This window comes from Castor canadensis, chromosome 12 (genome assembly GCF_047511655.1).
Source record: "Castor canadensis chromosome 12, mCasCan1.hap1v2, whole genome shotgun sequence".
Lineage (NCBI taxonomy): Eukaryota > Metazoa > Chordata > Mammalia > Rodentia > Castoridae > Castor > Castor canadensis.
Window position 1 is genome coordinate 84915144 of NC_133397.1, and position 23583 is coordinate 84938726.

General features: G+C 35.6%; 1 protein-coding gene across 5 annotated transcripts in view; it reads right to left on the reverse strand.

Annotated features, from left to right (window-relative positions):
- Positions 1–14823: 14823 nt before the first annotated feature.
- The window catches only part of Tsga10 (testis specific 10), a 109966-nt gene continuing 101206 nt past the window's right edge, over positions 14824–23583 (reverse strand). For 3 of the 5 annotated variants that reach the window (XM_020152274.2, XM_020152269.2, XM_074050339.1), the window contains 3 exons: positions 22026–22130; positions 21569–21715; positions 14824–15702 (listed from right to left, as the gene is read on the reverse strand). In XM_020152274.2, the coding sequence (XP_020007863.1) occupies positions 15678–15702; positions 21569–21715; positions 22026–22130 (277 nt within the window). In that variant the 3' untranslated portion in view covers positions 14824–15677. Of the gene's footprint in view, positions 15703–21568; positions 21716–22025; positions 22131–23583 lie in introns of those variants that run through there. The other 2 variants (XM_074050340.1, XM_074050341.1) reach the window with 2 other exon arrangements.

The window sequence follows — 23583 nt, forward strand, 5'->3', positions numbered from 1 at the left end:
TGAGTGAAAAGGGAATAATATGATCCCATTTTTAAATCTCCAAGTAGGCAAAACTAAATTATAAGTCTTATTTAGAGGAGACAGGAGCAGTGGCTGAAATTGGGCACAAAGAAAACTACTAAAACTTGATATGCTCTGTATTTACTTGTCAAGGTTGGTTTTGTGGTTATTGATTCGCTTGTAATTTTTGAGTTCATTAAACATTTATATTGTGTACTTTCATGCATGCTTATAATATATCACGATAAAATGCATTCCATGGAGCATTGTGAAGCCTTTACTTTTATTTATTCTATTTTTCCAATAATAAAATAAAGAAAATTAGAATCAAATACTTCTTCCCTCATTGCAACAGGTAACTTTTTCTAGCCTTTCTCAATGTAGCTGCCATATCACAGGTCAGGGCTATGAGCCTGAGATCACCAACATACTGTTTTTCAGAGACAGAAAACCTTTTCATTCCCATTGTAGAACCAGAGATGTCTGCTTGTTTCACCCTACAGAGCTTTTAAACAATGAACACAGGCACACCAAGAGCACAGACAACACAGAGAAGCAGCCAGAAGGACAACAGTCTGCTTTTGATCGGGTTTTGATGCTGTAGAAACTCAGATAGATGATTTCTAGCTGTTCTTTCTCATTAAGAATTAGCTTCTATAAATCTGCCATTTGTTGCTATAAAAATTCTATTCTATTGCTTCATGTATGAATTATTCGCTTGGCCCAGTAAAAGTTTATTTCAAAACCTCTGAAGGTTAACCTACTGGAGATGGAGTCTTGGTGAAAACTTATCTTTTAATTGGCTTTTGGAAAATCTGTGTCTCTGAGCAACTCACCTTCACAAATCAGTAAGGTGTGTGAATAAACACAGTGATTAGAAAAATGTTACAAAGAAGGTTTTCATGCTGAAGTGTGGATCAGGGTTCACAAAAGCCATACTTCAACAAGGTGCAGAATTGGAAGAAAAAGGTTTTCTTCCTACAGTAAAGCAAGTGTGTCACAAAGATAGTTTAGAATTTTCTACCATGTGAAAAATTTTAATGATAGGCAATTGAAAGTTCTGGGTTTATACGGAGCGTCTCTTTGTGTGTCTCTCCCTTTCAGCAGTCTGTGAGTTGTTGGTAAAGGGCATGGGCTTTGAATGAATGATGTAACGCTTTCCTGCAGTGGATGTGTTCAAGTCCATGTATTAACGCCTACAAAACCCAGGGACTACTGTCCTTTTTCAAACAGAAGTCCTCACAATGGTCAAAGAGACTCATTTCATCATGGCTTAACCTGACTTTTAATTTTATGAGTCGAGGCTGCTCAGGAAGTGCTCTTGTTTTTCTGATGTGACCATCTTCTTCAGATCTGAAAAAGTACCCATGTCTACTTATTTTCTGATAAGTGATTACATAAATTAACACATGAACTTATTAAAGCTATGTTTTTTTTCAAAGGAAAATGTGTTTATCTGCATCTAGAAAGTTTTTGAAGGTAGAGAGAAGTGGGGTAGCATAAATGTATTGAAGAAGAACTCCTTCAGCAGAGCAGGCTCTAGATTGCCAATGGACTGGCACACAGTTTACCAGCCATTTGGCCGAGTGCAGGAAACATGTTAAGAGTGGCTGCACTAGAATGCCAATTCAGTGATGTCTTAGAGCTACACACAGTGCAGAGGAAAACCTTCCTGATGAATGTAAGAAGTAAGTTTAACTCATTTGTTCACTTGAAAAATGTTAACTGAACATCTCTAAGAAAGTAGCTGGTGCTTGGTGCTGAATTGATGAAAAAGCTTGCAACAACCTAATGAAAGAACAGGAAGATCTATATGAAAGGAAATGCCACTTTAAGCTTGTACTTAAATGCAGACAAAAATATTTTCCTTTGAAAATGAAGTCACAATAAGACAACCACAGGACATGTTCAACACCATGGCCTGCTTGTGTCACTGTCATTCTAAGCACAGACATGCACGGATGGAGTTGATTAGCTGTCCGTAAAGTAGGCTTATTTGCAGTTGTGCTGACTTTGACTGAAGCATCATTAAAGAAACTGACCCTTTAACAGAGATCCTGAGATTCTACAGCCTGGTAGGGAAATGGAGGAAGCAGAAGGGAGTTCTCTCATGATAAGTCAATGTCTTCTATCTTAGAATATTGCAAATTAGCTTCTCTGTTACATCAGATGCTATCGCCTAAGATATGATGCAGACACATTAATAATTACTGTAATGTTTGCTTTCTTTTGAAATAAAACTGGTTGAAATTGAGAGCAACAAAATACATATAAGTAAGAAGCAAACAGAAGGTGGACTTTTTCCTTAAATCTTAAAAGTTTGACACTGTATTTGTCTTACCTGAGTAGATGCTTCACTGTTGCTGTGCATATAGTCAACATTATCTCTCAAAACAAAATAAACATAAAATGACATTGAGGGCCAAAAGAGTACTTACATATTTTGCCTTTTTGTTTTTGTTGACGTTTTATGAGATTTGGTATTCATTTTGCTAAATGTGTCTGTCTAAGACGTGAAACTTCCTATAACAACAGGAAATTTAAAACACAGAGACATGGGTTTTCCACCAGATCATACTTGACCATAGACTAGAAAGGGAAGGGGCTCACACAGCCCCTTGTTTTACTTCCATGTCACACTCTCTGCCCACCTCAACTGACAGTAACAAAGAGGAGCACTCCAACTGCAGTCCAAAGAAAGGAACACTCCCATGAATCAGGGTCTTTTCTTTTTTGTGGTCAGTAAGTGCAAGTACCATTCTAAGGCCTGAACTTTTCACCCCTTATCAGCAGCTGTTACTCTCCATTTTCTCATTCCTCTATTTCATCAGTAGTTGTAGAAAAAAATAAACACAACAGACACCTCAAAACAAAACCTTTTTAAAAGAATAGGGCTAGGTATGTTGGTGCATACCTATAATCCCAGCTATTTGAGAGGCAGAGATCAGGAGGATCATGGCTTGAGGGCAAAAAGTTAGTGAGACCACCATGTCAAAAAATCAGCCAGGCATGGTGGTGTGCAAGTGTAATCCCATATACATAGGAGGAATAGGTAGTAGGATCACGATCCAAGGCCAGTCTGGAAAAGTAATTAAAGTAAAAAATGGGGGGGGGGGGGCAGGGCATGGTTCCAGTGGTAGAGCACCTGCTTAGCAAGCATGAGGCACTGAGTTCAAACCCCAGTACCACAAAGAAGAGAAATAAAAGAAAAATCTACTCGAAGGTTTATCCAATTTAAATCCTAAAAAGTGATGATTTTTAAGACCATTAAAGAGCAACTGGGGCAGGACTTTCAGAATGCAGGTGTGAGGAGCTTGGCCATTACATAAGTGGGGGGAAGCAGGCAATAGAACTGCTTCTGAGAGACCCCACATATTGGACTTAGCACAAAAACATCAAAACAGTTATTATAAGTATTTTCAAAGAACAAAAAGGAAACCATGTTTAAATAAATAAAATAAAGACTAATGACAATGTTTTATAAGATAAAGTATATCAACAATAAGAAGGCTTAAAAAAAAAGAACCAACTGGAAATTCTAGTGTTGAAAAGTACAATGAATAAAACCAAAAATTGCTAGAGGGACTCAACAGTAGATCTGAGGTGGTAGAAGAAAGAAATTAGTAAACATAAGCATACACAAATAGAGAATGCAATCTGAGAAATAAGGTGAAAAAAGGGAAGAAATATAAACAGTGCCTCAAAGAAAGGTGGGAGTCCCTTAAGTTCAGGAACATGTGTGTAATGGGAACATCAGGACAGGATAAAAAGATAAAGTAGAAACAATTCCTACACCACAAATTTTATATAAAATGTTAATCTATATATCCAGTAAGCTAGAACAACACAAAGAGATGCATCCCCAGATACATCATAGTCAAAATATTGTAGCTGGAGACCAAAAAGAAAAATCTTAAATGCAGCAAAAGAAAAATGTCCCCATTACCCATGCCAGTATGTAACCTCAGCTGTTACATGGGAACTCTGAAAGACTCACAGTAGGTAAGGTACAACTCATACCTGAAAGCCCAGCTGCTCCAGGGCAATCACAGTTTGAGGCCAACCTGGGCAAAAGCTTAGCAAGAACACATCTCATCAATAACCTAGATATAGAGTTATGTACTACACAGGAGATCATAGGTAGGAGGATTGCAGTCTGAAGCTGGCCCCAATCAAAACCATGATACCCTATCTGAAAATCAGCAAAAGCAAAAATGGGCTTTGGGAGTGGTTCAAGTGGTAGAGTGTCTGCCTAACAGTCATTAAGCCCTGAGTTCAAACCTCAGTATTGCCTTAAAAAAAAAGACCAACAGCTTATCTCCCATCAGAAATAATGGAGGCCAGAAGGAACTGGGATAACATATTTAAAAGACTGAAAGGAAAACTACCACCCTAGATTCTCATATCCAGAAAAATGATGTATCAAAAAGGATAAATAAAGACATTCTAGTTAACCCAAAGCGAAAAGCACGTGTTGATGGCAAACCAGCTTTATAAGACATGTTAGAGGAAGTTCATTAGGCTGAAAGGAAGAGATATGAGAGAGTAATTCAATCTGCACACAGAAACAGAATTCCAGCAAAGAAATTATACAGGTAACTACAAAAGACAGTATCATTCCAGTTCTTTTTCTTTCTTCTTTTAACTAATTTCAAAATGCAATCATATAAAACAATATCCATACAATTTATTGTTGTGTTTATAAGATATAGAAATGTAATATATTTGACAATAACATTACAAAAGAGGTAAGTAGAAACAGAATTATATTGGAATAAGGAAATAACACCAGGTGGTAATTTGAATTCATAGGAACAAATCAAGAGAACCAAAATCAGGATAGAGGAAGATTACTATTCTTTTAAACTCTATAAATATAAGAATTGTGCTTTCCTTTCTTCTCTGAGCTACTTCCAAATACATAAAATTATATAGGACTGGACACATGGCCCAAATGGTCTAGCACCTGCCTAACAAGCTCAAGGCCCTGAGTTCAAATCCCAGTACCACAAAAAAGGGTTAGAATCAAAAACATAAAATTATAAAAATTAATAATTATAACAATTATTATTGGTATGCAACATATAGAGGATATACACACAAAGGGTAGTGTTCTATAGCACTGGAAATAAATTAGTAAAAATAGGACATAAATTCTAATAAGATGCATACTGTAGGTTATAGAGCAAGTGCTAGAGAAATAACTAAAAACACATACTTAAGATCATTAAGTGAATTAAAATGTTAACAACAAAATATTTAGTTAATGAGAGAAGATACTAAGTGGGTAACAGAGGGAAATCCAGACATGAGATATATGGAAAGCTAAATGTTTAAGGCAGAGGTAAATCTACCTACATAAGCAATAACATCAAATGTGAAAGTGAATTAAAAATGCAACTAAAGGCAGAGATAGAGTGGGTATAAAAATCCAATTATGTGCTGTTTACACAACACATGTAACATTCAAAACTAAGCTGGGTGCCTGTGGCTCACACCTGTAATCCTAGCAACTCAGGTGACATGAACATGGGAAATGCTCTTTCCATTTTCTGTAGTCTTCTTTGATTTCTTTCTTCAATGATTTGTAGATTTCCTTGTAGAGGTCATTTACAACCTTTGTACAATAAATAATTCTTAACTGGATATCTCATGCAAAAGAATGAATTTGAATCCCTTCCTCAAACTATACATAAAAATAAACTCAAAGTGGATCATAGACCTAAAACATAAAACTATAAAACTCTCAAGAAATCACAGGAGTTGATCTTCATAATTTGAATCTGACAGTGGTTTTTTGGATAAAACATCAAAACATAAGAAATAATAGTACAATGCATAAATTAGATTTCATTAAAATTTAAAACTATGTACCACAAACTATCAATGACAGTGAAAAGACAATATAAAGAATGGGAGGAAAATTTACAAGTTACATAAATGATAAGGAATTTGTAAATAAATTTATTTTAAAATATTTACAGTTCAACAAGGAAATAGCACAATATATAGGATCTGGAAAAATATTTCTCTAAAGAAAATATACAAGTGACAAATAAATGAAAATATGATCAACATCAATAACCACGAGGGTTATTCAACCTAAAACCATACCATATCACACTCAATAGAATGAAAATAATTTTCACAAAAGACAGAAAATAATAAGTGTTGGAGAAGATACGGGAAACTGGAAATCTCATATATTCTCAGTGGGAATGCAAAGTAGTACAGATGCTTTGGAAAATAATTTGGTGGTTCCTAAAATTATTTCTATGTGTCCCAATAAGTTCACTTCTAGGAATATACCCAAGAATATTGAAAATATATGTCCATACAAAGACTTTTACATGAATGTTCATAGCATTATTCACAATGACAAAGATGGAAACAGTTCAAATGTTTATCAACTCATGACTGGATAAATAAAATGTACTATACCTATATAATGGGATAGTATTTGGCCATAAAAATGAAGTACTAATATCTGTAAAACATGACTAGCCCTTAAAATGTTATGCTAAGTGAAAGCAAGTCAGTCACAAAAGAGCATATATTAAATGACTCCTTTCATGTGAAATGCCCAAACTAGACAAATCAGAGAGACAGAAGGGTGATTAGTGGTAGCCTAGGACAGAAGATTGGGTATGTGTAGGGAAATGGGGAATGACTATTGTGTTCTTTTTTGGTGACAAAAAATTTTGTAAAATTAGAAGGTGGTGATGGTTGTACAACTCTGTGACTATGCTAAAAACTATTGAATTGTATCTTAAATAGGTTGATTACATGTTATATGAATTATAGCAATAAAGCCATTAGAACAATGGAAAGAGGAAGGGTGGGAAGAGAAGACAGAAGAAATTAGAGGACAGGTTCTCAATATCACAGTTGGGGAAATACCAGAAAATGCCACAAACTGACCCTGATATGTTCAAATAAGAGCAGGAACATTTACTAGGTAAGTGATCACTAAACAGAGTATTTTAAAGACATTAAGGGTGTGTCTATGTTCCACTTTATGTCCCTCACATAGTAGAACAACGGAGATTGTTTTGGAAAATCCACTTTGACATGTAAAACTGGTCATCTTGTTCACAGTGTAGTGCTCTGGCACTGTGCCTGCCAATCGTCCTAACATTGACTTAGCTTCTACCTAAATCATCAGCGTTGTGAGAGACGGAGAAACTTTAAAACTGGGTCCCTGTTTTATGTCTGATGAGATTAAGTAAAAACACATGAACTTTCTTTTCATGTATATTTCATATGTATTTCAACCTACATTTAAAGAGGACTCATCATGTATAAAGTATTTTTTGAATAGAGGAGGGTTGGGAAGAAAGATGAAAGTGGATAAAATCATGTTCCCTTTCTTCAAAATACTCAAAATCCGTTAGATGAAAAACCTACAAAATAGGAGTAATATCAGGCACTATGAGTTAATGCCTCTAAGCATTCTAGTGAGAGGGTCAGAGAAGGATAAAATAATTTGGGTCTTGTGGATTACAGAAAACTTCAAAAGTATTCTAGTTATTCATCTCAACCTCTTCTTTTAAAACAATTGAAAACACAAAATATTTATGTGTTTTAACTTTTATCAAAGTTACAAAAAATTCAAAGGCAACAGTCAGTCCTCAGCCCGCCTCATTTACACCCTTGCATTTCCCCCAACTATTTTTACCTTTTATAGTTGATCACTTCAGTAGTCTTGTTTCTAATTAATAAACTTCTGCTGTTATTTTTTGACATTTCAGTTTTAGGCATTGTCTATTGATTTCCCACTGTGAAAGAGACTTTAGCATTCTTTTCTTTCCAAGCTCTTTTCACATACATGCTCTCTTCTCATTTCTTCCATCTCTCATTAAGTTGTGATTTTGCTTGGTTTTATATTCAGTGTTTGCATTACTACAAGTGTGAAGCAGTATTTACCATTGAGCCATATGGTAAGCTATGGTTATGTTCCCTTCCTGAACGGTTTTTTGTTTGCCCTTCCTTATTTTTCATGTGTATGGTCTTTTCTATCATACCTGCTAAGAACCACCAAATCTTTTTTCGCCAGTCCAGTTTTGTCTTGAGTTTCAAACCTATATACAACTATAAATAACTAAACAAATAATAAAAGCTAACATGTACTAACCACCTACTATATGCCGGGCATTGCACTGAGCACTTTAGACATCGTCTAAGTTAATCCACAGGATACTATCATGAGTTACATACTCTTACACCTTTTACAGATGAAGAAAATAAAGTTTAGAAAGCTGATGTGCTAACTTGACCAAGTACACAGTAAGTGTAAAGACATTACGTGAAGTCAAGCAGCAGGATTCCGAAATCAATTTTCTTAGCTAGCACACTACACTCTTCCACTGAATACATATCAGCTTGAAGCCACTATGAGTCTGGTGTGGTCCTCACCATGACAAATAAATCAGACATCTCTTTCTGAATTCATGGAGCTCAACAGTCTATGAGCTGTCAGGGAAGATACACTAACAAGACCTTATGATAAGAACACAACACAACATATATAGGAAATGTGAAATTAATGACATGGGTAGAACACATAAAAACCAAATGGGAAATAAGATGGCATTCATTTTCCAACAGATAATTACTGAATACATACTATGTGCCACACACAATGTTCTGGGTGCTGAGAACACAATGCTAAGCCAAACAAAAATTTTCCAGGCTGGGAAGGGAGAAAATTTTCCAGGGGAGAAAAAAGTGAATGATGTGGCACAGAAAACGAGCAGAATATGCAAAGGTCAAGGAACAAATGTGTATAGACTGTTCAGAGTACTGAAAGAAATTCAGAATACCTGTAACATGTAACTGGAACGTAGGCATGAGGCTGAAGAGAAAAAATAGGGTGCAAAGGCAGTGTTAAGAACTTTGATTTTAACCTAATGCCAAATTTGTTACTCTGTGTGTGTGTGTTTAAAACTATTTGGCTACAGTGGGGAAAATGGATGGAGGTATTATCACAAAGTAGCTTACTGGGGTCCTTGTTGTTTTAAATAGAAATCATGGGTAGGGAAGGAGAAGCTCCTTCAGTTATTCTGGGAATTGCAGATGTGTGCAAGCAGCTGCTATGGGTGACACTGTGCAGTGGCAATCAGCCCTGGGCCTTTGGTAGGGCAGAGGCATGGGGCTTTGGATTTGGGGGTTAGCCTGAGCTCTTTTGCAGCTCAACTGGGACCAGTGGCAGGAAGTGTCTCTTCAATGATCCCAATTGGCCATCAATCTGATTAGCTGATGTCAGTTTGATTTTTACTGCTGGCAGCTGATGGTAGTTTTGCTCTCCTTGACTGTGGCAGATCAGCTGCTTACCCCATCTGCCCTTCCTGTTAGTTACCCAGAGCAACTTCAGCCCTACCACTCCTTTAGCCTCTGCCGCTACCACCCCAGTGCTGATCCTACCAACAGCTCCCCCTTTCCCAGGACCTGCCTTTGCCCTCCCTGACCTGCTATTGCTGCCACCACTACTGTGGGCTTGATGGTCAAACAGCAGAGGCCAGTCTTGCCACAGCTCCACTGTTGTGGGACCTCCTGACAGCTGCTGTTTTTGATGTTAGTCTGATCACTGTCAGCTCTGCTGCCACCTCCATTGTTGCTTCTCTTCTCTTTTTGTGTTACCAGCTCAGCTGTTCTACTAATGACGGGAATCAAAAGCACGTAAGGAAGACCACTGGAGAAGTGTTTTTAGACCTGTTGTTGCAATACCTGGGGGCAATACATAGAAGGTCTCTCCTGGCTGCTCACCAAATGAGCCAAACATCCTGTTGATATAGTCAGAAGGAGGTGTGACAAAAGTGTCTTCACCCATCGTGGCAATCAACTCATGCAAATAAAGGACTGTGTTTGTACCAGTCATGGCACAGTCACTGTCTATGGTAGTCCCTTTTGTAAATGAAGGATTGTGTTTGCTCCAGTCACAAGTTTTCTGCTGGGCCAGCAGGAAGTGCTCCACCTCTGGTCTGGTTACAAATAATGCAGGGTCATCTGAAGATCACCAAGGCTTGTGGTGGCAAAAAGTCTGGTGCAAGTTGTTTGCTGGGACAGTGCCTTCAGGAGCTGGAGTCAAAGCAGCTGGTGCCTACATGAGTGCAGTCTGGCTGCCTGGCTGAAAGTCCTTGCCCAAGATAGGCAGGTTTGGGGACGAGTTTAATAGTTGCAACTGTAAAGTTAAATCTCCCCAGTCCCCAACATTTAAGTACATTTAAAGGAAAAAAATAAACTTTCATCAGGGTGCTTACAACAAAGGCTTATCAGTAACAGTGCTTTCACAGTATTTCACAGTGTTCTAACAATGCTTAGCTTCCTGCCTCAGTGCCTCAGGAGAGGTGGCTCCTTACCATCTGTTTCAGTATGGCTAAAGGCAGAGTGAGAAAAAGGAGGCTGTTGCATCATTTTAGATTAAAATGCTCCTGTGGTCTACATGAAAGTGGGAATAGAGAAGTAGATTCATTTTGAAGATATTAGGAAGGTAGATTTGTCAGGACTTGCATAGTCATTTCTCTTATCATTTCATCTTTATAGAACTCCTAGTTTACATGTTAAGTATTGTACTAGACCTGAGGAGATACAATGGTAAAGACAGAATATGATCTCGTCCCGATAGTCTTAGGGTATAGAAAGACAGATATCATAGTGTATATAAAGAAAGACAAATAATTACATGAGTGATTAATATCTGTGATAAAACCTTCAGAGGAGGAGTTACTCCATGCTTTTGCAGGAGAACCTGACGTAATCAGACTAATACCTTGAAAAGTAATTTTTTTCTTTTGGTGGTACTAGAGTTTGAATTTAGGGTCATGCACTTGTTAGGCAAGCACTCTACCACTTAAGCCATGTCCCCATTGCTTTACTTTACCGATAGGTTCTCACATTTTTGCCAGGGCTGGACTTGGATGCTTCCCTATAGCTGGGATGACAAACACATATCACCACACCTGGTTTATTGGTTGAGATGGAGTCTTGTGATGTTTTTGCCTGGTCTGGCCCTGAACACTCTGTACCAAAACACTACAACTAAACTAAAACTCAGCATATCTGAGTTTCAGCACTATTTCATTTAATGATGCTATTTCAGGAAATAGTATTTCACATGCTGTGCTTACAAGTATCAGTCTGGCCAAACTTTCCTCATTTGAGTAATGCTGTGGAATTAAGCCAAGAAATCTGGGAAAGGATGGTAAAGAGACAGTATTTATATATATATATATAAATAATTCTTACTCAAAATCATTGGGTTTTCTATTGCAAGAGATTTTAGGTGTTTTATTTGGTGGTTAGTTCTCCACTGAATATTTATCATATTTTAGCACACATAAAGACTTAAATTTGCTTACAAAATGCTATTTAAGATAGACCAGCTTTCTTAGTGGAGAGTCACAGCCCTGCCATGCTTAGCACCTTTGGTAAATTCATTCCTGTACTAAATGGTTTTACCATCAGTGAGTACTAAAGAAAAGCAACATGGGTCTTCTCTGTGTCCTTTCCAAATTCCTTATGGAATAAGTGAGGTAGGTACTATAACCATAGTTAACGTTTACTGAAAACCTACCACGCACTTGGCACATTTTTTGGGTTTAGGAGCTACAAACATTCTAAAGATTTTATAAGATTAAATAGCTTAAATACTCAACATTAAAGACAAAAGTTGAAAGCAGTCCTAGTCTAATATATCCCTTATGCAAATTAGGAAAATGTACTTCAAATTGGGTTGGATGCATATGAAGTTGTACAACTAATTATTTCTCTAAACATATGTCACAGATAGTGTTGGCTCCACAAAGGCATACCAATCAATATACAGCTCAAGCCTGCTGTATTGTCTAACTCACTTCAATAATAACCTCTGAGGACAAGACTATGTCTGTTTAAAGAACATAGTTATAACAAAGCAAATTAAGTCTCGTGCAAGTTGATTCTGAAGTTACTGCTGTAACATGTAAAGCTCCATTATTTATTTCAGTCACAGAAAAGGCCAGTTATTGTAATATGACAAAAGCTAAGGGGCGAGATGCAAAGCCAGAAAAGAGACCAGTATTGTCTACTAGAGAACACACCTATGATGCTACAGAAGCAAAGGAAGTAGCTTTGTAACATTGTGCTAGTGCTACAAGAAAAAAAAAAACAATTTAAGAGAGACAAGTACAGTATATGTTGTAGGAGATAGTTACAATATGTATTATAAACATAATGATCACTTATTTCCTGTCTGAAAAACTCAAGAAAGAACGTTGCTTAGATTCTTTGAAACTGTGTTATAAAGTTATAGTCTGATTTAGGCACATTGGTGCCTCTACGCCATTTAATGTCACTACATTTTAAAACAATGGCTCACAAGTCACTATAGAAAGTGAAGCTAGGATTAGAAATGACTGCAGTGATCTGGCGATGAACAAATATTTTCTTGTTGCATCACATTCCAGTCTGTACCTTAAGGATACAAGTATAACATCTGACATTACTGTGACCATCTTCTTGCTGTTACTGCTATTTCCATTTAATTCAACCAATGATTATTTCCACTTACTCCAAGCAGTACTTGGAATAAGAACTATTACTTATGAACATCTTGCACAGTTCTTGCCTTATGGAAGGTACCAAGTTATTATTTGTATATTTTGTTTAGTTGCATGTTTGCAATTATAAATGTTGCTTATTTCTATGAATTATAGGACAATTGGTCTAATATATTATAAAAATATCTTTTGGTTCTATAATTGAATGATTACAAAATATCCTTTCTAAACTATAGCGCACATTGATAATGACAGTGAAGTTGAATATTTTGTGGAGCTCATAAACTCTTGAGATAATTTGCTTTGGAATTTCTTTTAATATAAATCTCTTTTTATAAAATAAATTAAATAGTCTTAAATGTAATTGGGAAGTTACAGAAAATTTAAAGATAAGTAGTCTAACTCTCTCTAGCTTTGTAGAAACATATTAAGGGACAAAGAATGAACATATCTAGGGGCTTAAACAAATGGTTCAATTATCCTGAGTTTTTTATTTCTTAAAGTATGAACCAGAATTCCCTTCATTTGTAAAGTTCACAGCTGACACAATGTTTAAAAAGTTACATTATGATAGTTTATGGTTCAGTTTTGAATATCAGTTTGTGCTACGTGTGACATATGGTTGGTTATTAGTACTATTAAGAAGATTACAGATTTATGAGCTTTGAAGGTTCTTTTTCCAATTGGTAGCTCTTGTTCTACCTTACTGAAAGTAAACAGGCCTATAAACTACTTCTCATTATGCAAGAAATGCAACTTTGAGCACAGCATTTAGGGAGCTGAGGAGAATGCAAAAGGCCACAGCAAGGATTTATGCGAAATGTGTTGGAAGACAGGAAAGAGAAACATAGCCGACTCTTATGAGAGTGACATTTTAAAATATATCATAAATACTTGGATTCATAATTTCAAGTAATACCCCAGCTGATACTCTTAAAAGTGTCTGCTTGAAATTTTCTTTACATCATTAATATTTTTAGTTGATTCCAATCTTAGTTTTATGTAGTCGATACTATTATCAAACATATTTAATTAATTTATTACACCTAAGTTGCTAAATTATAATAAGGGAGATAACTCTGATAGTAATATTTTAAAGTGTAAAAAGGTAACACTGTTCCTTTTGAAACTATAGTTTATGAATTTCAGAATGGATCATCATACAAATGACTTGCTTCTGCATCCAAAAGAAGTTGGATGATGGCTTGTATTAACCAAAGGGGGTAAAATTTCTGGTGGTGCATAGAATTTCAAAATAGGTTTTTTATGCAACAAATCCTGTATTTAAATTACTCAGAGGGTCTATAATTCTCTTTCACAACACCCTTACTTCAGCAGGAGTAGATGCTGTATATTGAACATAACTTGAGAACTCTTCTTCAGGAGACTTTTTTTCGTCATCCAAGGAAGAGTATGTTTGGTATAGCTTTGGTTTGCATTAGGCAATATCACATATCAATAGGCTATTAAACTGAGTTCAAATCCAGGACCACCACAAAAGATCAATAGACTATTAAATATTTATGTCAAGTATTTAAATTTTCATTTAAAAAAACATGTTCTTGCATGTTATCTTAACAACAAAATCTTTCAAGTTTTAACATAGAACACATTTGAGGTTCCTTCTAACTCTGGATAGTACTGATCCCTTTATACCTACCATATAATTTCCCATTTAAATATTTTGTAATTGATGGCACAAGTATAGTAAACTTTTAATCAAGTATGGAACTATTTTCTTATATACTTCTCATGCCCCTCTCCTCACATATTGCCTTCTACACAGACATGTGAAGTGTATATCATAATGTGACACTCAGTTCTTTGTTAGTTAGGTGAATAGACTAAAATTGATGTTTAGATGACATAGCGCTAAGGTCACTCAGCAAAGGTTAATTTTGCATAATTTAAGTACATTATTTAATGTTAGAGAGAAAAATTATTTTTTGCATATTATTCTGTAGAATGTTTATAAAGGGATACCTTATTTTTAATTATTCATTTTAACCCATCCGTAATGACTGTCTTTTAGGTGAGTAAACTTGAAGATTTTTTTTAAATTAAGCTAAGGTAAATATATAGCATGAATTTATAGTGAAATTCAGAGTACTAATGGTTAAACAAGATCTAATTCAGTACACTATCATATACCACTATTGTCATATTGAATAATGACTATATACAAGGAGAAACTGTCTATATTACATAAATACTATTAATGACAGGACTTGTTTTGGTTTATTAAAATGCAAGAATACAAATAGCTTATATCAGTAAAATACAGTAGTAATCAGGCTCTAATATCAACATTAAATCAAAGCCCATGGACAGAAAAGAGATTTAGAAGATTTTAGGGGTGAAAAAAAGGTAACATCAATTAACTGCTACTCTAGATTACACACAGCTGCCACAGGCAAAATAAAATAAAATGGCAATTAAGTTGATTGCAGTACTTTAATGTTTTAAAGAAAACTTATTAAAAATACAGATTTTAAGAAAATCTTACATTCTTGACAGATGTATCATCACCTACCTTTCTAAAAAATAGTAGGAGTAAACACAATTGTAGAAAATGCATGTTAAGTAGTCTTTGAGTGATACAATAGTATGGATTTAAAACCCTGACAGACCCCTACTTTCTGCTGCTTTGAAGTCAGACTGTGGCATGGAATTTATGTCAGGCTGGTTCCAAAATGCAATATTGGGTCCCAGGCCAGTGTTGGTAAACTGTGCCTATTTTGGCACTATTTCTCCAGCCATGAAAACATAAATAACAAAGAAAAAACTTAATCAACCAGTTAGTTGAGATACCAAGAAATAAAAGGAAATCAGTTTTATATAAACACTTTTCCCTCTTTTTTAAGCTTCTTTATTTACTCCGGATAGTTAACAAAACAGTGTTCAATAGTGAAGTAAGCAGATTTTACACTCACTATTACTGTACGGATAGAAAGAGCCATATGCATTTTTTGTTTGTATAAGTCATCTCAGACCACTGCAATATGGCACACAAGAACAGATTCAGAGGCACAAAATTAATAAAAACATTTAACACCGTGAAGCATTCAAAAGATAAATGCAACCATATAGCAAAAAATCCGTTTGTATCTTTGACCTTTTCAAGGATGTGAAGAATCTGTGTCAGAAATCTCTATAACAAAGATTCCTATAAGAGAAAAAACAATGCAATTAGTATTTTTAACTTGATTATTTCAGCATGTCTAAAAAATGTATTCCAGGATTACTTTAACAATACTTGAGTTTTACAGCTGGCTATTGTGGTGCACAGCTGTAATCTCAGCACCTGGGGGGCAAGAGCAGGAGGACTGGACCAGGAGTTCAAAGTCAGCCTAGGTTACATAGCAAGTTCAAGGCCAACCTGAGTTACATAGGGAGATCTGTCTCAACAAAACACCAAGCAAACAAACAAAAAAGATATTTTCCCCCAGCTTCTTTTTCACAAACTGGTATACATTCAAACCATGAAGTCCTATTTAATAATAAAAAGGAATGTACTATTCCTTTTTATTAAAAACTTGGATATGTATATGTATAAAAACTTGGATGGATGTAATGGGAATTAGTTGAATGAAAAAAAAGTCAATCTGAAAAGGCTCAGATCGTGTGTGGTTCCATTTATATAACACCCTCAAAATGTCAAAATTATAGAATTGGAGAAGAAATTTGTTTGCCAGGTGATAGGGATGGAGGGGGTAAGGGCTGCAACTGTAATGGGATATCACAAAGGAGTAAGTTTGGGCACCCTCTATTGGGACCCCTTCCAGCTCTAGAAGCTCTATTCTTTGCTATTTTTCTATCTCAATAAACTCTACCACTTTACTTGCAAAATAATAATTTAAAAAAGGGAGTAAGTTTTTTGGTGCTGACTGAGCAATTCATTATCTCGATTAGTGGTGGTATGTGTAATGTGTAAAAAGACTACACACACACACACAAATGAACACATGTGGAAAGAAAGTAGTGAAATCTGAATAAGCACTGTACTGGTGTAATCATATTACACCTATGGAAATTTCCTGATTCATAAGCTATTACCATGTAGAAACTGGGGGAAGGATATATGGAACTCCTTGTGGGGTTTGTTTTTGTTTTTGTTTTTTTGTGGTACTGAGGCTTTAATTCAGGGCCTCACACTTGCTAGGCAGGCACTCTACCGCTTAAGCCACTCTGCAAGCCCTTTTTTGTGTTGAATATTTTTTAGATAGGGTCTTGAACTATTTGTCCAGGATGGCCTCAAACTGCAATCCTCCTGATCTCTGCATCCTGAGTAGCTAAGATTACTGAGTCACCAACGTCCAGCTGTCTGTGGATTTTTGCAGCCACTCCTAAGACTATAATCATTTAAAGAATACCTGGGTACATTCACACAATGGATATTAAATACAACTCAGACGTTAAAATGAACACGCAACAATTACTAATCATGCAACAACCTGGGTAAATCTCACATATGTACTGCTGAGTGGAAGTTGGTCATCAGAGGTTACATATTATGTAATACCATTTCTTTGACAACCTAGGAAAGACAAAACTAGAAAGACAGGCAATAGGATAGTGGCTGAGAAAAGTAAATTAAGTGCACTGACTTGTCTAGATGATAGGTAGCAGTCAAAGGATAACATTTGAAACTGACAATGAAAGTGTTTTTTTTTTTAATAAAAGAGAGATGCTTAAAATGCAGGGATTCAAAAAAAGGCTAAACAAAGACATTTACCAGGCAAATGAGACAATAAGGAAACAGGAGTTGCAACCCTAATATCATAATACTAGACTTCAGGCCAAACAAAAAATCTAAATGCATCAGAAAAGAACACTTTATAAAAGCCACATCTCATGATGAAAAATGACAGTTCAGAATATTTGTGCAATAAATACAACAGTAAACCACCTATATAAAATTTTTATGGGATATGCAAGAAGCCTCCTAACAGAAGTCTTTAAGAAATAATTCTTAGTGCAAAAAGATCAAGTGTAAAAAAATAAACAATGATATAAAGATCTACATAAAATCAAAAAGGCAATTTTAGATATACAATGATACTAAAAACCTGATAATGAAGAACATACCTTCTCAAGTGCACATGAATTGTTCATAAAAATTGGTCATGTAGTAAAAAATATCATAGGTTTCATAAAATAGAAGCACTATAGACACTATCCCCTAATCACAGTGCAGTAAAACCAGAAATTTTAAATACAAAACACAAAATACCCTTCTAGTTCAAAATTAAATGATTTCCCATCAAATAACTCTTTGGTAACAGTGAAAATATAAACAAAAATCACAGAATTTCACAAAAATGATAAGAAAAACAATGTATGTCAGAATCTAGGGGATATAAAACAGTGATTAGAGGAAAATTCGCAGCCCCAATCATGTATATCAAGAAAATAATAGAATAGCAGTAAGTGAATTAAATTCCCAACCCAAAAAACTAGGAGAAAAACCACAACAAACTAAAAGATAGAATGGGAAGAAAATAATGAAAAGAAAACAAATCAATGACAGAAAAAAATAGATTGAAGCTACTACATATAAATTCTGGTATTTGGAAGCAGTGAACAATCAAGTGAACAAACCACTATCTAATATAATCAAGGATAAAAACCATGTATGGGAAAGCACACATAGATAAACAAGAAATCACCTTTGATCACTGATATGGGAGAAATTTTTTAATTCCGATGATGTCACTTGTCTGGCCTAGGATTGAAACCTAGGATGAAATAAGAGTAAGAGATAGCTTAAGAAGAAAACTTTCCAAAGGAAAGATACAAAGTTATCAGGGAAATACTGCACCAAAAGAGAATCAAGGCTATGTGATTTTCCAGGTGAATTTAACGAAACCTTTAGTGCAACATAAATTGTTTTAAAAGCATAGAAAATATAACTGAGAGCATAAAAATAGGGAAAAGGGAAATTAAAAAGTATCTTTTACAGATGACTTGTCAGATGATACCTAGAAAATCAAAGACAAAACTTAATGACACAATGGAAGAATTTAGCAAGGAAGCAGGATAGATAGGAAACTACCCTAGAAAAATCAATAGTATTTTTGAAGATATAATGAATGAAATCAACATTTATAATAGCAACACAAAAAACTAAAATATTTAGGAATAACATTAACAGAGAATATTCAAAACCTAATGTAGGTTTTGTAGAAAACTATAAGCATTCCTGAGAGACACAAAAGGGAACTTGGAAAGACATCTCTTCTCAATTAGGGTGTCTCAACATTACTAAGATATTAGTTCTTCTTAACTTAATTCATAAACTCAATGTGATCCTAAGAGAAATTCCAAAGAGCTTTTAAAAAATAGTACTAAATAAGATGACCCTAAAATTTATATGGAAAAACAAAATCATGAAAATATAAGTAAATACTTAAAAGGAAAAGCTCTCAGGCAACACCAATCCATTGCTGTCCTAGAGCTGGCTTGCAGCTGTGTGTAAATATTTAAGAATTTTGTGATCTGGTGGTTTAACCATTGCTAGTTTAGAACTGGCCATCACAGAAGTATTTACACCACAGAAATTAGCAAGTGCTACAGATCAGGGCTTTTTCCTCGTCTCTTTTGGAGAGCCAGTTTACCAACACATCATCAGACTCCATTCCTACAAAGTAAAAATGCCACAAAGTCTTTTTTTTCTTTTTCTTTTTTTTTTTTGGCAGGACTGGGGTTTGAACTCTGGGCTGCACGCTTGCAAAGCAGGTGCTCTACCACTTGAGCTGCACCTCTAGTCCCCACAAGTCTTTCAGTTAAAATAAATATGTGGGACAGGCACATGAACTGGCAGGACAAGGGAATATAAATAGAAAGTCCAGAAAGAGACTTGAATCACTGGGACAAAAAGGCTTTTTAATAAATGATACTGGAAGAATTGGATAATCCTATGGAAAAAAGAAAAAATAGAGCTACTCCTCAAAACATATACAAAATAAATTCCAAATATATTAGAAATTTACACATAAAAAGTAAAACTATGTAAGTGCCAGAAGAAAACATTGGTGAATCCCTACCTTTATTATCTGGGCATGCAGAAAGATTTTCTAACTGTGAATAGACACCCAGACCATTAAAGGAAAATGTTTTAAAATCTGACTGCATGAAAATAAAAATCTTTACATGGGAAAAAAAACAACCAGTGAAAGAACAATTAAAAGACAAATGGCAAACATGGAAGACAGTATTTGTAGCATATATCACTGGTATACCAAATTTATTTTTTAAATGTTAACAAAAGACCAAAAAAAATCTATTAGAAAACATGAACTCAGAAAAAAAGCTGTAAAAATAGCCCATAAACCTATGAAAGATATTCCACTCACTCATATTAGGAGAAACACAAATTAAAACTACAGTGAAATACTGTCCTTCATCCCTCACACTGTCCAAAGGCCTGACAGTACACTCTGCTGGTGCAGCTGTAGGCAATAGGCACTCACACATGGGAGGGAAGGCAAACTGGCACAACACTCATGGAGGGGGATTTGACACTGTCTAAGAAAACTACATAGGTATTTACCCCTTGGCCCAGCAATCCCACTTCTAGGAATGTCCTCTGAAGATACTTCTCCAACAATATGAAAATACATATGCACAATATTATTCATTACAGCCTTGTTTCTAAGTACAAATTGTTTTAAACTACCCAGATGTCCAAGTATAGGAGACTGGTTGGATAGCTACCGTACATCCACAAAATGAAGTATTAAGCAGCCCTAAAAAGGAATAAAGAGAATCTCTATGAATCAGTATGGAGGGACGTTCAGGAGATACTATTAAGTGAGAAAAACAAGAGGAAAAGAATCATATATAGTATGCTACTTTTTTCATAGCAAAGGACAAATAAGGAAAATACATATCTGCATATCTTTGCATATCTTTACCATAAACATGGTTACAAAGGAACAGGGTGGAAGCAGGGGCCATTGGATGCAAGGGATACAAGAGAAAGTGACACTTCTCTTGTGGAGTTTTGACTTTTAAAAACGTGATAATCTACACATTCAAAAATAAGCTCAAATGAAGGAAGAAATTAGAAAGAGGAAAAATTAAAATGAATTGAAACAAGTGAGTCAAATGCTATTTCAAATTATCCATAACCACAGTGAAAGGGAGAAATAAATGAATTAATATAGGTTATTTATGAACTCAGTATTTGACTGAATGTCCTCAGTACTTGGGCAAGACAGTATATGGAGACAGGAAGGAAGGACTGCAAATAGATCTTGAATTTCTATTAAGTCAGTATGTTTATGAAGTGACATTGGTAAGGAAATTACGAAACTATTTCAGATTCATTCTTGGGCTGAGCAAATGAGTAATCTACATTGCTGTGGAGTAAATATGTTGATCGAGCCAGGGTTCTCGCAGTAGAAGAAAGAACAGACAAACACGGAATGGAACAAGGCAAAGAGACCTGTGAGGATGCTTTGGAATCAGAGGTGCTGGCTGCTTTTGAGGTGTGTATGTGTGTCTGTGTGCAGTGGCCGGGGGGAGGTTGTCCAAGAGGGTGCATGGGCCAGCGCTGTGAAAAGGGTAAAGCAACAGTAAGTCTGAGTGGAGGGTCTTATTTTTATTTTTGTAACTTTACCACATTTTAAATTAGTTCCAAATAAAACAATTATTTTATAAAATTCATGACCTATAGCAATACACCGAAAATATTTTCCTCTGAAAATTTAGCTTATTATTTCCCAGAGCATGTATATTTTACCATGCTGCTACGATTAACCAACATTTTCTATAAAAGTACATGAAAAATATTATAGAAGTAAAAAAGTCAAGACTTGAAAATATAACATATAAACATTAGGTAAAATATTAGATATATTTATTTTAGTGTACATTTACATAAAATTAATTTAATTATGAAAACCTTTTATTTTTATGTTAGCATATCCTGGTAATCATGCTTAAATATCAGTTTCCTTCCTCCCTCAAACATTCACTGCAAATATTGCTATGTATTCCCAAGAGAACAGATCCTTAAACAGACTTACTCTTCTAGTGATCGATCGAGGCCTCGGTCAGGAGATCGATGGTGAGCACGTTCTGGTGAGTGACATTTTGAACTTGGCTTCATTGAGCTCAAATGATAAGCATTACTTGAGTAATTCTGGCGGCGAAGTTCTTGGACAGCCCTCTCCCTAAAGCAAAATAGTGATATCTTTAAATTTTATATTCCATGATATTACTGAAACCACCCCAATGATGCAGCTCAATTCATGCTTTCAAATCTAACCATCATGAAATAACTAAAACCTATTGTTGAGCTGGAAGTAGTGGTTCATGTCTATATTAGTAGCACTCAAGAGGCTGATGCAAGCAGTTGCAAATTTGAGGCCAAATTTTTTGAGCTGTCTCAAAAAACAAAACAAACAAATGAAAGAAAACCCCAAATAAGATCTACTTTTACCTAAAAGATAAGCTTTCCAGGCTGAATAGAGATAAGCTTACCTTTCAAAGCGCTCTGTCCCTAGTTGTCTTTTAGTAATGTCTAAATCCGCTTCCAATTGTGTCACGACATTTCTGAACTGGGCCACATCTCTACTCTGGATAGCCCTGTGTAAGTGAAGATAAGAGTGGCAGCTGATTCAACTTAATGTGACTGTGACTCCTAGAATGGATTCCACCATGTTGGCAACAGTTTCTCAGCAACCTCAGTCTCATTCAATTAATTAAACTTTTTCTTAGCCTCACTATGTATAGATGGAACAATGTACATGCTATTAATCTGTATTATCCATTTACTGCAAATACTTCTTACAAAAGTACTTTGAAATATTACATAAATGTTAATCAGTATGATGATCGAATTAACACTGGAATTTACTAGCACCAGGTTAATATGGTCTGTTTTATATATGTTAATTTAAACACTTTATATGTACTTAAAATGAAATTTAATATGCACAGTGTTACACACATAAAAATTCTTCAATTTAACAGGATGTTCCTTAAGGCTGAACCATGCTTCAAAAACCCTGTGATAGAGCACACCATCATGAAGAGAGTGACAGATGAGTGTGGCTTGCATAGAACATTCTGTCCTCTTTGCTTGCTTTCAGGATGGCAGTGCAGACTGCTGAAATCTAAATGTAAGAGTAAGAACATGGAATTTTATCATGCTAGCTAGTTCTGAGTGAGCATGTACCAGCTAGTCTAAAACAGAGTGTACCCCTTAAAGTGGGAGATTTTCTCCCACTAGCTTGAGGTAAGGATCCTATAGAACCAACTGAAGATATCACAATAGCCCAACTACAGTAAGTGAAAAGAATGACTCAGTGACCTCTGCCAGGACCTGGGAGTGTGTCTGAAGGAAACAGGCCGTGGCTCTGTGGCTTTAGCTCACCAGGAGCTCCTAGGAGTATCTGGTTGCTGAGACCATGATTCCTATGTTTTCCCAGGTCCAGGCTCAGATGAGAAGGCACAGTAGAGGCTAGATGAGAAAGTGTTCTAGTTGGGACAGATAAGAACACAGCCTAAGAATAGCCATTAGTTGTTAGTTTAGTAAAAAGTAAACATTCACTATCCAGCCAAACATTTCCATCCAAATCTCCAGCCAGGGGTCTTTTGGACTGGGGTTTGAACTCAGAGCCTCATGATTTCTAGGCAAGTGCTTTGCCACTTGAGCCACGCTCCCAGCTTGCCTCAAACTACCATCCTCCTGTTCTGTGTCTCCCACATAGCTGGGATCACAGGTGTGAGCAACTGTGCCCAGCCTGCTAGGGGTCTTCTAAGAAGGTGCTAGTATTGCTAGGGATTCTTAAGAGAAAAACAGAAAAAAAAAAAAAAAGACTCTGGGAAGTGTTCAGAATTTTGTGAATTCAGGAGTTCTTACAGGTGTCCAGTACACATTTATAGATACAAAGGAACTACTATGTGACAAATGGGAAGACTAGATAGCAATACCACACAATCCATAAAAATAAAAATTATCTGATTTCACAGCGCTTAATTTTTCTACTCTGCTTATATTTCCTAATGGCAGTGTTTTAGATCAGACATTCTATCC